The sequence below is a fragment of the Heterodontus francisci genome, chromosome 18, assembly GCF_036365525.1.
Source record: "Heterodontus francisci isolate sHetFra1 chromosome 18, sHetFra1.hap1, whole genome shotgun sequence".
NCBI classification, from domain to species: domain Eukaryota; kingdom Metazoa; phylum Chordata; class Chondrichthyes; order Heterodontiformes; family Heterodontidae; genus Heterodontus; species Heterodontus francisci.
This window is the reverse complement of record NC_090388.1, coordinates 60,126,193-60,142,180: the sequence shown is the minus strand read 5'-3', so window position 1 is coordinate 60,142,180 and position 15,988 is coordinate 60,126,193. Positions and strand designations below refer to the sequence as shown.

Sequence of the window (15,988 nt, the reverse complement as noted above, 5' to 3'; positions counted from 1 at the left end):
AACACAAGCCATTATACTTATGTTTTAAAATAACCTACCTGCTAGGTTATTTTAAAACACAAGATTAAAGGCTTTTGAAGCGGGGTGTCCAACCTTTTCACATGGGGAGCCACATTACAATTTTTGGCTTAGCATAAGGGACTGGTGAGACAATTTCGGAAAGATAAAGGCATTATAAATTTATCTTACTATTAAAACAACAATAACGATGCATTTTTGTGAATTTATTGACTTACTTTCTGGTCACTATGTTGGACACTGATTTAGTGAGATTACTGGCATTTTTTTGCTTGCACAAATAGTCAATGTTTGCCTGCACACTTGTAGCGATGCAGAGTATTCCGGATAGATGCCCATCTGTCAGGAGTGATCTTGGTCGCTCTCTTTCCCCCCCACCCCTGCTATCTTTGTTCGCCCCACCTGTGTTGCCCCATCTATGTTTCCCCTCGCTCTCTGCTCCCCTTCTCTCACTCTCTGCCCCCCCTCTCTCTGCCCATTTCTCTCTGCCCTCTCTCTCGCTCTGCCTCCCTCTCTGCCCCCCCTCTCTCTCTGCTCCCCCCCCCCCACTCGCTCTGCTCCCTCCCGCTCTCTCTGCCACCCCCCCCCCCCGCTCTCTCTCTGGCCCCCCTCTCTCTCTGCCAACTCCGCTTGCTTCCCCTTTCTCTGCCACCCTCTCTCTCTCTCTCTCTCTCTGCCCCTCTCTCTGTCTGACCCTGTCTGCTCCTCTCTCTCTTTGCCCCTCTCCTCTCTGCCCCTCTCCTCTCTACCCCTCTCTCTGCCCCTCTCTCTCGCTGACCCCCTCACTCTCTGATCCCTCTTTCTGCCCCCTCCCCTCTTTCTGCCCCCTCCCCTCTTTCTGCCCCCTCCCCTATCTCTGTCCCCCCCCCTATCTCTGTCCCCCTATCTCTGTCCCCATGTCTCTGTCCCCCTATCTCTGTCCCCCTTGCTCTGTCCCCTCTCTGCCACCCCCTCTCTCTGCCACCCCCTCTCTCTGCCACCCCCTCTCTCTCTGCCCCTCAATCTCTCTGACCTCTCTGTCTTCTCTCCCCTCTGTCTGCCCCCTCTGTACTTTCTCTCTCTGACCCCTCTCTTCTGACCCCTCTGTCTGCTCTCCCCTCTCTCTTTCTCCCCTCTCTCTGCCCCCACTCTCTATGCTCCGTCTCTCTCTCCTTCTCTGCCCCCACTTTCTCTCTGCTCCCTTTCACTACCTATGCCCTCCCTCTCTCTGCACCCTCTCTCTCTCTGCACCCTCTCTCTCTCTGCACCCTCTCTCTCTCTGCCCGCTCTCTCTCTCTCTGCCCCCTCTCTCTCTCTCTCTGCCCCCTCTCTCTCCCTCTCTCTCTGCCCCCTCTCTCTCTCTCTCTCTGCCCCCCCTCTCTCTCTCTCTTCCCCATCTCTTTCTGTCTCTGCCCTCTCTCTCTCTGCCCTTCTCTCTGCCCCTCTCTCTCTCTGCCCTCTCCCTCTCTGCCCCCTCTCTTTCCCTCGGTCCCCCTTTCTCTGCCCCTCTTTCTCTGCCCTCCCTCTCTCTGACCCCTCTCTCCCTCTCTCTCTCTGACCCCTCTCTCTCTCTCTCTCTGACCCCTCTCTATCTCGATGACCCCCTCACTCTCTGACCCCTCTTTCTGCTCTCCCCGCTCTCTGCACCCTCTCTCTCTGCCACCCCCTCTCTCTTAATCGCCTCTCTCTCTGCCCCCCCGCTCCCTCTATCTCTCTCTGCCCTCGCTCTCTATGCTCCCCCTCTGTCTCTCTGCCCTCCTCTTTCTCTCTCTCTTCCCCCATCCTCTGCTCCTTCTATCTCTCTCTGCCCCCACTCTCTCCCTCTTGGGCCCTCTCTCCCTCTTGGGCCCTCTCTCCCTCTTCCCCCTCTCTGTCTCTGCCCCTCTCTCTCTGTCTCTGCCCCTCTCTCTCTCTGTGTGCCCCTTTTCTCTCTCTCTGCCCCCTCTCTCTCTCGCTGCCCCCCTCTATGCCCCCTCTCTCTCCCCCTCTCCCCTCCTCCTCTCTGCCCTCTGCCCCTCTCTCTCTCCCTCTCTGCCCCCCTCCCCGTCTGCCCCCTCTCTCTCCTTCTCTGCCCCCTCTCCCCCTCAGCCCCCCTCTCCCTCTCTGCTCCCCCTCCCTCTCTCGCCCTCTCTGCCCCCCCTCTCCCTGTCTGTCCCCCTTTCTACCCCCCGTCTCGCACTCCCTCTCTGCCCCTCTCTACACCCTCTCTCTCCCTTTCTCTAAGAATAAGAATCTTCTAAGACTCAGGTAAATTATTAGCAAGGGTTTATTGGTAGTAGTAAGGTTTACCAGCAGTAGTAAAGTTTATTAGGAGTGGGGCTTCGTAGTTGTGGGGTTTACTAATTATAAATTAATAATCATTTGGTAGTAGAGAACTTGAGTTTTGCTGAAAATAGAGACATGTTGTCACAGCTTTTCATCTTGTACTCATCAGGACAATCTGAAAGAATACCAATGTAAGGGAAAACAGCAACTTTATACTGTATGAGAAGAGAGTGCTGATTGCTTGGCAAGTGAACTCTGATTGGTAGAGGTGTTGCCATGGAGAATGCATGAAAAACAATGTGCTTGTTTCAGCTAAACAAAATAAGTGATGGTTCATTCCTCAGGGCAATGCCTTGACCAATCAGAGTCAAGCTGCCTGGTTTAAATTTCAAACAAAGCTTGGCAGTTAACTGTCAGTCACCATAAACTGGTGCATTCTCCATGGCAATGCCTTTACCAATCAGAGTTACCTGGTTACCTGGACACTTTATTCCAGAAGGCAGTCACACCCCTTAGCATGGTATCGTCTGATTTGGGCAGTAGTCAGGGTCAGAAGGGTGTGACTGCGAGTCAGGTAGGTAAGGGGATCGAGAAGGTGGGAATGGAGGAGATTCAGCCCTTGCAATTGAGCAACAAGTTCGAGGTTCTTGCGCCTTGTATGGACAAGAGCAAGGGCTGCATTGAGGATGAGCAGACTGACCATGGCACCATGGTACAGGAAGCCATTCTAGTGGGGGGAGTTAAAAGGAATGTAGTGGTAGTAGGGGACAGTATAGTCACTGTTCTCAGCAGCTGAGAGCGAGAGTCAAGAAGGCTGTGTTGCCTGCCTGGTGCCAGGGTTTGGGACATTTGTTCAGGGCTGGAGAGGAACTTGTAATGGGAGGGGGAGGATCCAGTTGTCGTGGTCCACATGGGTATCAACGACATAGAAAGGACTAGGAAGGAGGTTCTGCGTAGGGAGGATGAGAAGCTAGGCGCTAAATTAAAATGCACATCCTCAAAAGTAATAATCTCTGGAGTATTACCTGAGTCACGTGCAAATTGGCATAGGGTATATAAGATTTGGGAGATGAATGTGTGGCTCAAAGATTGGTGTAGGAAAAGTGGGTTCCAGTACATGGGATACTGGCACCAGTACTGGGGAAAGTGGGAGCTGTAGCATTGAGATGGACTTCACCTGAACCATGCTGGGACTAGTGTTCTAGTGAGTCCTATAACTAGGGAAGTAGAGAGGAATTTAAACTAAAGAGGGGGGTGGGGGAAGGGATCATGTAAGGGAAGATTGAGTAAATTAAAGGGAAATGGCAAGGCAATAGATCAAGGTAGCAGTAAAGGTAATGATGATCAGAGTATGGCAGGAAAGGACAGTGATTGCAGCAGATAGGGCCAGAGTTTACAAAAACAGTAAAAATATTGAATTAAGGCCTCTGTATCTGAATGTCCGCAGCATTTGCAATAAAACAGATGAATTGTCAGCTCAAATACAAAATCATATGTATGATCTGATAGCCATTACAGAAATGTGGCTACAAAGAAACCAAAGCTGGGACATGATTATCCAAGAGTACGTGGCGATCAGGCAGGACAGGAAGTTGGGAAAAGGTGGTGGGGTAGCTCTGTTAATTAAAGAGGGCATTAGTACTGTAGGTTTGGGTGGGGAGCAAGGGGGTGAAAACACTGGTCGGAGCTGTTTATAGGCCACCAAACAGCAGTGGTAATGTAAATCACAGTATAAATCAGGAAATTAGAGGTGCATGTAACAAGGTAATACAGTAATCATGGGGGATTTCAATCTACATATAGACTGGGAAAACTTTATTAGGACTAATGATGTGGAGGACGAATTCTTGGAATGTATGTGAGATAGTTTTCTAGAGCTGTATGTTGAGGAACCAACTAGAGAATGGGTCATTTCAAATCTAGTATTGGGCAATGAAAAAAGACTAATTAATAATCTTGTTGTAAAGGAGCCTTTAGGAAAGGGTGACCATGATATGATATAATTTTGCATTAAGTTTGAAAGTGATATAGTTCAATCAGAAATTAGGGTCTTAAATCTAAGCAAAGGAAACTATGAAGATATGAGGGGCAAATTGGCTCTGGTGGATTGGGAAACTATGTTTAAAAAGTATGATGGTAGACAGGCAATAGCTAATGTTTAAAGAACTAATACATAGTTTACAACAAAAATACATTCCTTTAATGCACAAAACCCAGCAAGGAAAGTGTTCCAACTGTGGCTAACGAAAGAAATCAAGGTTTGTATTAGAGCAAAGGAAGAGGCGTGTAAAGTTGCCCAAAAAAATGGTAAGCCTGGGGATTGGGAGAATTTTAGAATTCTGCAAAGGAAGACCAAGAAAAAGTTTAAGAAAAGGAAAAAGAGTATGAAAGTAAACTAGGGAGAAACATAAAAATGGAATGTAAAAGCTTCTATAGGTATGTAAAAGGAAAAGATCAACCAAGATAAATGTGTGTCCATTACAAGCAGAGTCAGGAAAATTTATAATGGGGAATAAGGAAATGGCAGAGAAACTAAACAAATACATTGTGTCTGTCTTCACGGAAGAAAATACTAAAAAATCTCCCAGAAATAATGGAGAATCAAGGGACTAGTGTAAATGAGGAACTGCAAAATATTAATATCAGTAAGAAAGAGTACTAGAGAAATTAATGGGACTTAAATCCCCTGTTCCTGATGATCTACATCCCAGAGTTTTAACATAGTTGGCTGTATAAATAGTAGGTGCATTGGTGGTCATCCTTCAAAATTCTATAGACTCTGGAATGGTTCCTGCAGATTGGAAGGTGGCAAATGTAACCCCACTATTTAAGAAAGGAGGGAGAGAGAAAACGGAACTATAGACCTGTTAGTCGTAGGGAAAATGCTAGAATATGTGTTAAAGTATGTAATAACAGGACACTTAGAAATTAATGGTAGGATTGGGAAAAATCAACATGAATTTATGAAAGGGAATTCATGTTTAACAAATCTGTTGGAGTTTTTTGAGGATGTAACTAGCAGAATAGATAAGGGGGAATCGGTGGATGTGGTACATTTAGATTTTCAGCAAGATTTTGATAAGGTCCCACACAAGAGGTTGGTAAACAAAATTAGAGTACATGAGATTGGGGGGGAATATACTGGCATGCATTGAGAACTGATTAACGGACAGAAAACAGAGTAGGAATAAATGGGTTATTTTTGGATTTGCAGGCTGTGACTAGTGGGGTACTGCAAGGATCAGTGCTTGGGCCCCAGCTATTCACAATCTATAAAAATGATTTGGATGTGGGGATTAAATGTATTCTTCCTAAGTTTGCAGATGACACAAAACTAGGTAGAAGTGTGAGTTGTGAGGAGGATGCAATGACATTACAAGGGGATTTGGAGAGGCTAAGTGGGCAGAATTTTGACAGATGGAATACGATGTGGAGAAATGTGAGGTTATCCACTTTGGTAGGGAAAAACAGAAATACAGAGTATTTCTTAAATGGTGAGAGGCTGGAAAGTGTTGAACTTCAAAGGGACTTGTGTGTCCTTGGTCATGAATCACTGAAAGCAAACATGCAGGTACCACAAGCAATTAAGAAGGTAAATGGTATGTTGGCCTTCATTACAAGAGGATTTGAGTGTAGGAGTAAAGATGTCTTACTGCAATTATATAGAGCCTTGGTGAGACTGCACCTGGAGTATTGTGTGCAGTTTTGGTCTCCTTACCTAAAGAAAGATATTCTTGCCATAGAGGGAATGCAACGAAGGTTCACCGAAGTAATTCCTGGGATGGAGGGATTGTCCTTTGAGGAAAAATTAAATACACTGGGCCATTATTCTCTGGAGTTTAGAAGAATGAGAGGTGATTTCATTCAAAAATTCAAAATTCCTATAGGGCTTGACAGGGTTGATGCAGTTAGAATGTTTCCCCTGGTTGGGGAGTCCAGAACCAGGGGTCACAGTCTCAGAATAAGGGGCAGGCCATTTAGGATGTGGAGGAATTTCTTCACTCAGAGGATGGTGAATCTTTGGAATTCTCTGCCCCAGAGGGCTGTGACGGCTCAGTCGTTGAGCATGTTCAAGACTGAGATCGATAGATTTCTACATATTAAAAACATCAAGGGTTATAGGGATAGTGCAGGAAAATGGTGTTGAAGTAGAAGATCAGCCATGATCTCATTGAATGGTGGAGCAGGCTCGAAGGGCTGAATGGCCAACTCCTGCTCCTATTTCTTATGTTCTTTCAAATGCCCAATTTGATATCAGTGAATGAGTCAGGACTTTCTCTCAGTTGCACATATGTGACCCTTGCCAAAATCTCTGTCATTATTCCCAACTCTGTCCCTCTCCACAGCTGCTTACTCAGGGTGAACCAAACAATACACAATCTCTCCAGTCTGTTCAAACCCCAGCTGAGCACAGGTTAATCCTTTTGAATATTGTGTCTTTTTGAACTTGCACATTTGTTAACTTCCTAAATGATTGGGAGTCGTTAACAATTATCACATTGTTCAAACAGTACTTATGCTGATAATTACTAGACAAATTTCTGTGGCGAGTTTAATGAGTAATTAATGCGCAAAACTCCACAATTTGTCACCAAGGCACCATACTGCCACCTGCCTTTGCTTCTGACCCCCTCCACCACTGAAACCCTTTTGGTTACCTTGACTCAAGTTCTCAAATGCTGTCCTTGCCTGCCTCTGTCATCTCTGTACATAACTTACCTTAAATTCCATCACCTGTGTCCTGTTTTACTTGCCTAATACCCCTGTGATTCTCACTCACTCCCAATCTCTCTATACTCATGTTCTTGTTTGAAAATTCCTCCATAGCTTCACACACACTACCTCTGTACCCATTGCTGGGAAGGTAGATGATGTCAGCTTGTTTAAATGTACCCAACGTTGTACCCTGATGAAAGCTTTGGATATTTTTAAGGCAATGATAGATGATTCAGCAAAGTGTTCAAGAGCAGAGTTCCAGTGGTTTATAACATAGGCAATAAGCTCACCAGAGGAAAGGCCTGTTGAAAACCATGCTAGCCAGAACTTTCAACCTTATGTTTAATGTGAGAGTTAATGGAATGAACTGATATTAAATAGAAGAGGATCAGTTACCTCACTGGTACACATCATAGGCATAACCAGGTGTACACTGTGTATGTACATAACTACCTGGAGGTCAGTAATTAACTCTGCTGTCCCCTTTATCCCTCAGTGCTGCTGTGCCATTCTAACCACCTGCTACTGTGGGAGTGAAATCCTGCTGTGGGGAAGAATTCTTGAGGGATTAAGCATTGCCAGTGAGAAATGTGGGAGGGGTAGTGGTGACAGCAGGAACTGAGCAGAGAAGAGGGACTGAAAGGTAACAGCATGAACTAAGGAGAGGAAGGAAAGTAACAGGTGGCAGTAGGATCTTGGAGGAGGAAGGCAGTGTTGGCAGAAAGAGAAAAGACAGGGTCAAGCTGCAACTAGGGTTAGATAGTTGAAGAGAGGAAGTGTCTCAGTGAATTGAGAGAGTGGCTAGAGAGAGGGAGTGTCTCAATATATCAGAGATGGTTAAAAGAGGGAGAATCTCAATCTATTGGAGATGGTTAGAGGGAAAGAATGCCAAGTGCCATTGAAAAGGAAGCACCGCCTGGAGATGGCACAGATATTTTTCCAGCTAGTAGGCTTCATAAGACTCTATGACATTATCGATGAAATCCATGTGACCATCAGGATGCATTACATGAAGTCTGGTGCATATAGCAGCCAGGATTTTATCCAGATGACGGGTGTCTCAACATCTGGCAAAAATGACACTGAGAACTTTGCATTGCCCCTTCTGTGGGAGGCCTGTTGAATCAAGTGCCAATTAGGCACCTAACTGGACAGTGGCAGGCCTTCCATGGGATCAAGGACCCTCGCAATGGAAGTCCCACCCTATGAGAGCTGCCAGCCAATCAGAAGCTGGCAGCTCTTTAACTGAACTGCGCCATCACTGCCAGTGGAGCACCCACTTGAGGCCCAGGATCAGCGCTGAACCCAGGCCATGGGTAGGTCAGGATGGGAGGGGCCTTGCGGGGCGGTGGGGGAGGGGCTGTGGGGGGGGTGGTGGTCAGCAGTAAGGGCATGGGGGTGGCTCTCAGCAGCCCTCCCCCCCCCTTCCCTATGCCAGGTTTCTTGTTCAGGCAATAAGTGCCTTTTAACGAAGGACCACCCCCGACCCCCACCCCGGAGCCAGCAAGCAGCCCGCACGGTTTTTCCTGCTATGCTTCCCATGCGGTGACAGGGCCACCTGCCGTTTGGCTAAATGCTCAGTTAAGGGCCTCAATTGTTGGTGGGGCGTTCACAGGCCTTCCCGGCCTGGACTTAATTTCGGCGGAGGCAGAAAGGTGGTGGGGTCCCCCTCCAGCACCGTCCCACCCAATTATGCATTAAATTCCCCCTATCAGGTGAAAGGGATATCACTCCATTACTGATCAGCTGGTCCCTGATTATAGAAACATTACCTTGCACTTCAATAGCCATTTTCATGGGAGCATTGTTGATTCTTCTACAATCCAGCAGTGAACTGTCTCCATGCTATTTGTAGTTCCTGGTTGGAATAGTTGAATGGAGAGCATTGAAACTGGAGCTGGTGACTCCAATTTGAATCCCTCACATAGCAGCACCACAGTCGAGTACACCACAGCATGTGAGAGGCAGTGATCCTGTTGTTTGGACTGCTTGGGTGGGTTATTCTACAGTCCACACAAAGGGCTGAATCTTAACTCCCATAAGCAGGTGTCAGAGGTTAAAGTGCAACAAAATCTAAACAGGAACCCAACCTGCCTCAAACCCATGCATTTCTCATTTTGGCGGAGCCAGGATGAGAGGCGGGCAGCCAATCACTTGCGGGAACTGGGTTGGTCATTTAAATATTATAATGAGGCTGCCTGTCTTCGATTTTGACAGTCATTCTATTTTTTAACTCACTTTGGTCAGTTTTCCCAGGCCTTGGAAAACCTGGCAGCTGCAAGGTTGAATCCACGAGGTGTTTTTACGGCATTGCTCGTACAGGAGGAGAACGAGTGTTTCCTCCAGGCACAACAAGCTATGCAGCAATTCCCTGATCCCATCCTGCAACCTTTCTGCTCCTTTCCTGACCACCATCAGACGCCCCACTTCCCTGCAATCAGGACCATCTCCACGACAATCTCGCCCCCCCTCCCCCCCGAACTAATCTCTCTCACTCCCTCACTACACCTATCATCTTCCATAGACTTTGGTCTTGTGAAGCAAGCTTCCAGCCTGTTAATCAGGCTGCCTAAGGGAGGGAACGTGACAGAAAACATTTAAAGGAGCTGCAGAGCATTCGGGAAACCTGTCCTTTGAGATTTCCCAAACTCAAAACAGCACCCCGGCACGGAGCTCTCATCAATTTAACTGCTTCTGTTTCTTAATGATATGTCTACTGCATGTACCTAAAACCCTGCATACTCGAAAACCTAACTTCCACCTCCTGCACAGTACCTCCTTAGTGAAGTGAATCGCTGAGGTATTTCTGGATCTTTAAAGGGCAGAGCTAATAGTTGACTCAGTGAAGCTGAGGTCCCTAAAACGCATCCTTCTGGCTCCAGCTGTCTCTCTTCATTCATTCTCATTGTGAGTGTCAGTAGAAAGGCCAGCATTTATTGGCCATCCCTAATTACAGGTCAGAAGGTGGGAGTGAGCCACTGCCTTGAACCACTGCAGTCCATGTGATGAAGGTACTCCCACAATGCTGTTAGGAAATTTCTGGATTTTGGCCCATCTCGTATGAAGGAATGGCAATTTATGTCCAAGTCGGGAAGGTGTGTGACTTGGAAGTAATGGTGTTCCTGTGCAGTTGCTGCCCTTGTCCTTCTAGGTGGTAGATATCATGGGTTTGGGACAGATGCTTTATAAGTGCAAGCTTTTCCTTGCAAATTTAAAAAAAAACCCAGTTCAGTAAAAGTAGGCTGTCTCATCTTTTTCAGGCCTGTGCAGACAGATTCTGTACTCTCATGTTTCTTTCTATCTGATGTTACAGTGTGATAGTACTTTAGCAGCAAACTCCTTTATTTACTATCTAACAAACACTCCTCAACAAGCAACCCACAGCCCAAAATGAGTTTGTTATGGTGCCAGGAAGCACTGAACTGTCTGCGAAGACTCAGTGGAGTCGTAAATAGAGTAATGTATACTATTCTTGTATGATCACCATGGAGATTGGCACAGGAACTGACAGGAAATGGATTTGGACACACCACAAAATTTTAATACCTGTCCTTTTCTTTGTGACTATTTCTAAAGCATTCTTTATTGTTCAATTAATCCTTGAATTTCTGGAATTGTCCACATATTAACCATCTCTTTTTGTGTCTTTAAAAATTTGTTTATGCATTTGGGCTTGACTCAGTGAAGTGTGCTCCTTGGGGTTGGTTCAATTCCAAATGGAACTGAGTGCAACCACTGGCTGAAGAGCAGTTGTCACCACATGATAACTACATAAACCAGTAAAGTGCTGTCCACTTCGAAACAGAGATATTCTGCAGTTTCTGGAGCACCAAAAGTTTGAAGCTGCTTGTTCTGAATATGAGTACAGTCGAAAAAATTGAGAGATATCAGAGGTCAGTGTTTGTGGATCAGAGGAAAGAGGATCTAGCTCCTCTGATACTTTAGTGAGTAAATACACAGTACTGACCAGAAAGGTGCTGCAGGTCTGAGCTCAGTTAGCAGATCCCAACTAGGGCAATGGTAGGGATCCCATAATTAGTCACAGTGCTGCCCCATCTGGTCGCTAGCCATTGATTTCTGTTAGAAAATGCACATGGGTAAGGATAGAAATTGGATATAATGTCGATGCTATATGAGTTGGATAGCCTCTCCAGACTCTCATGTGACAAATGACCACTTTGATACAGTCCGTATCACTGCCTCCTAGGTGGAGGGGAGAAAATTGGAAAGTTTAAAAATTATAATACTGAAGTTCTATCATAGATTTACATAAATTATTACAGAGGAGTGCGTCTCATGGACAGAAGGTTATTTCCTGGGAATAAATTCTCCTTCCTTCAATTTTTAAATCACATTAGATGGGAAATATCTGTTGCAACAGAAAACACTGAATTTTGAACATAGTTTATAAATTCAGGTCGATGGTATCCTTTGTTAAAAATGAAATGTCAATCATTCCTTTCAAGTGGAACCATTTTTAGGAAAAAGTGTTTTACAAATCTTATCTGCAGTTATTAACAAAGACATAAGGCAATAGTGTAAGCCCAATGAATCATGTTATTGTGTTACTTTGTGTAATGCCATTGTGACAAAAATGGGGCCTGAATCTTCAGATTTTTCCACCTGCCCTTCATCTTGATTTTTTTTCTTCTAAGAATAATGAAATGTTGGAACTACAACGATTACGGATGAAAGACGAGATTCGAGAATACAAATTTCGTGAGACGCGGCTCCTGCAGGATTACACTGAGCTGGAAGAGGAGAACATTACTCTGCAAAAACTTGTCTCGACCCTCAAGCAAAATCAGGTATTTGTGGGTGATGGAGGATTCATTAGATACTGCCAGCAACCTGAGTATGATAGAAATTCAAGTACCATATTAATGATCAGAATTAAAAGGAGCTGTACTTTGGTTTCTCTTGAATTTTTGCATTGGGTAGTCAAGTATTATTCACAGTTTGTATTATCTTAAATGAACTTTTAGGCTGCTTACTATGTAAATTGGTACTTATTGTGAAGTCAGCAAGTACTCAGGACTGCATGGACCCCAAGGGATATAGAACTTGAACTATTCAACTGGAGGTACCATTTTATAAAAGAGTGCAATTTGTTAATTGCTAAAACACTATTTACGGCATTTGTTCTGTGCATTCAACAGGATAAGGAGTTAAAATGAAAGAATCATTCAAACTTCAAAAATTATAACAAAGTACAAATTTTTACAAGCTGGTTTATCCTTTTAATATCTTTGAGATGCAAAGCACATTATAACCTCAACATTAAACATCTTATTTAGCAGTGCGGTTTAGATTGTGCCGTTCTGCAGACTGGACATGGAAAAGATTGAGGTTGATCTCTTTCAGCCTCTTCCCATTCATTAAGTACATAAACTTCCAATTTTTTCTTCTAATATTTAAGATCTTGTGGTGGATAGACAGAAACTTTCTGGGGCAGGAGTAGGGGAGTCCTACTGTTCATTAAAGCATAACATGTAGTGCATGATACTGAGCAAATAGGGAGAATCTTAGCACAGCTAAGCGCACATCCTTTCATAATCATTCCTTGCCTGTTTTTGCTTTAATAGTTTCTAATGTTAGATCATTCCAATGGCAGTGTCCACAACCCCAGTTAGGTACTTGGGCATATTTTATGTATAAATGAAGGCAACTGAAATGGCAATATTTCATCGTGACATGTTTAAATATTCTATATAAATAAAATTTATCTAGGAGCCAAAAGAAGCTTACTTGTGACGCTCCACCCAAAAGAAAAATCTGTTCTAAGAAAACAAGATTTTCCACAATTGGGGAATTAAATACACTGGAGTCTTCATCCAGTAGAGTACGGAGGACTCCCTGGTGGGTACTGGTAACAGTCACATACTCAGGATACCCTGATATTGGTGCTACATTTGTGGTTTATTTATAATGCAGTAATATCCTTGGGGCAGGAATCAAGGACAAGTTCAATGCAAATAAAAGTGAGGCAATACACAGCTTTATACAACACCAAAATGAGAGCACATTCAAATAACGAAAGAAACTGGAATGAGACGATGTCTTGTGAAAGATTTTGCCTTGTAAGGGTTATGGTGAATAATAGGAGTGCCTGTGTTTGAAAAACAAGAAGCAGTTGATCATAGAGCTCACCAATGTTAAATAATTCAGATTAGCACATGAAAGGCTGAGTCAGAGGAAGGTTCAGTTTCTTAAATAGGACCTATGATCCCTCTAAGCTGTGTGGGTGCATGGCCGTACAGCAATTGGGAATGTGCCATGCGGGAACAAATAGGCCATGCACAAGCAATGTTCCCTTTAAGGTGTGTGTATATGTGGCTGCCTTAAAGGGACCGCACACAATGCAACAAGCAGGCCACGCACAATAAACAGAAATTAGAGATAATATTGAATAGGACTCATTAACTTTGCCTTTTATAGAATTATTAATCTAACCCTTACAGTGCTGAATGAACAGAACTTTGCACACTTAGCACAATAAACGGTGTGACATGAATATTTATGGTTAATATTTTCGGACAATGAGTTTCCGAGAACGGTTTCTGCTATAAATCTGTATCCTTTTGATTGTTCGGCACTAATAGGGGTAAAATGTCTGAGTGGAAACTAACTGGGCACCCAATCACTTTAAAATGTAGTTAAAATAGTTTGGCCGAATTCTATCTTACCAGTGGTAGAGGAAGAGGGAGGAAAAATCAACGCTGTCTGGCTTACCCTTCCTTTCTTCCAAAGATCCTGCCACCTGGTCACTGAGCTGCATTAACTGTGGATGTGATGAGGTTCATTGTTCAACACGCCCCCCGCCCTCCCCCCCTCTCCCATCCCCATCTCTGGGTTAGAGGAGGAGACCTGGCTTCAGGCAGACTGCAAGGGAAGAAAAATGGGAGAAAAACAGAATTTTTTTTTAAACAATAAAAAAAATCAGAGGAAATAAGTAGGATCAAAAAGGGAGACTTCTGTAGCAATGAGTTTTGGAAATTTTTCAAACTCTTGCTCCCATTAGCACTGCCTTCCCATTTTTACAGTAATCACGACTGTGTTTGCTGAATGATTTTTGGTGTGTGAATGGAGAGTGGTCCATAAACAAATGAGCATGCTCAGTTAAGCAGTATTTGAGTGAATATTGATCACAATACAGCCCTTTTAAGGTGAGGCAGTGACATTGGCAGTGCCATTAGGCTTAATGAGATTTAGAATCAGCCTTGCATACAGCTGGCACAACAATGACCAAGTTGTTACAAATGTTTCCCATTTAAGCTGCTCATACACTGCAGCGACACAACCTATTGCTGTCGGTACCTGCAAGTTCAGGCCTTGTACATCTGGATGGAAACAGAATTGTAGAACTTACACGATTAATTAAAGCCAAAGGCCAGGAAGAATTGTTTACAGAAGTCCCTTTTAAACCAAAAATTGCAGCATCCTGTATTTTGTGTTTTTTATCCACACTTTGAACAATTTGTGGCTTGTGTTTTGTTACATGCGTACAGCATTCCTAAGCTACAGTCTTAAAATTATTGAGTGTGGGATTTGTGGACTTACAGAGCTGACTTCTGATTTTCCAGTGCCTCTTCCTTGCTCCTGATATTTAGCCTCTACTTGCATGTAAATAGATTAAGTGATCTCCACCCAAATTAAGTGAGGGGTTGTAGGGTTTAGGTGATTCTTACCAAAATAAACAGCATGGTAGCCCAATGATCATTCCCGTTGTTGGGCTGTTTTCCATGACTGTCAGTAGGGTTGTCAATTCTGGTTGGACCATATCCTGGGAAGTTTCAATACATATCCTCCTGCCTCCAGCTGTCTCGCTCTCTACATTCTTGCATGGATATCACCTAATATGCCAATCATTCAATAATGGCAGCTACAGTACCCACAATCCTCTGTGCTCCAGAAACAGTTCTATCCATTACATAGTTTTACCAGAGTCTGTGTACACCATGACTATATTGCATCCTGCATGCGTTGCAGCCCTCCTGTTTGTTGTGAATCTTGCCAGAGCAAAACTAGAGAAAAAAAAATGCCCCTATGATTTTGCTCACGAGTGTCTGGGAGATTAGTTGTTAATCCAGGAGAGGCCAGGATAATCCAAGAATGTCAGCAATTCTAGCTGTTGGTGAACGTAAGAATCACCTGGGATACTTCAATGATTCTAAAGGTAAACATTAACCTCCTGCTGACTAAAATGCATATAAGGAACAAAAAGTAAGAGGTGAAACATTTTAATTGCACATGATTTCTTCTCGGCTTGTGAGCTTGAACGCACGATCGATTATATTCTGCTTGAGGTCAGAGCACTGGTAGATGAGAAGGAGGAAACAACAATGTGGCCAAATTGTGACAGAGCAAAAACTTAGTTTATATATTAATATAGAAAAACAAGGCATTTCATAGGTGTGAGGAAAAATGGACATTGAGTCAAAGATTGGGAGGGGGACAAAAGCTTGTTAAAAGGTGGATTTTAAGCAGGGTCTTAAAGGAAGAGAGGGAGGTGGAGAGGTGGGTTTGGGGTGGGGAATTCCAGAGAATGATGCGCAGATTTCTGAAGGCACAGCCACCAATTATGGGCTGCAATAGAAGTGGAGGGAGGCAGTGTTACTTAGATGGAAGGAGACAGATTTGGGATGCAGAAGATAAAGGGTCAGAAACTTAGCTTAGGGTTGAATTGGATGCGGAGGTTCCAAACTGTCTGATTCTGTCTACTATAGATGCTGGAGAGGGGGATGGCATGGCTACAATCTACCCAACATTTAATTAAAGGAAATTACAGCTTCTCGAGACTGGATGTTGGACAAGCAATCTGACAGAACAGCAGTAATCAATGGTTTGAGAGAGTTGGTGGAGAGGTACGGCTGGGTGTCATCAGCATAGATGAGGAAGTTGACCCCATGTTTGCAATTGATACTGAGGGGTAGCATGTGGATGTGGAAAAAGAGGCTGCTAAGGATGGATCTTTGGAAGATCCTTAAAGTGGCTGCATTGGGGTGTTAGA

General features: G+C 44.2%; 1 protein-coding gene across 2 annotated transcripts in view; it reads left to right on the top strand.

The window, feature by feature from the left end:
* Window positions 1-15,988, top strand: part of bicd1a (bicaudal D homolog 1a) — a 298,487-nt gene that overhangs the window by 191,244 nt on the left and 91,255 nt on the right. For both annotated transcript variants that reach the window (XM_068050823.1, XM_068050822.1), the window contains exon 3: window positions 11,634-11,786. In XM_068050823.1, the coding sequence (XP_067906924.1) occupies window positions 11,634-11,786 (153 nt within the window). The remainder of the gene's footprint in view (window positions 1-11,633; window positions 11,787-15,988) is intronic.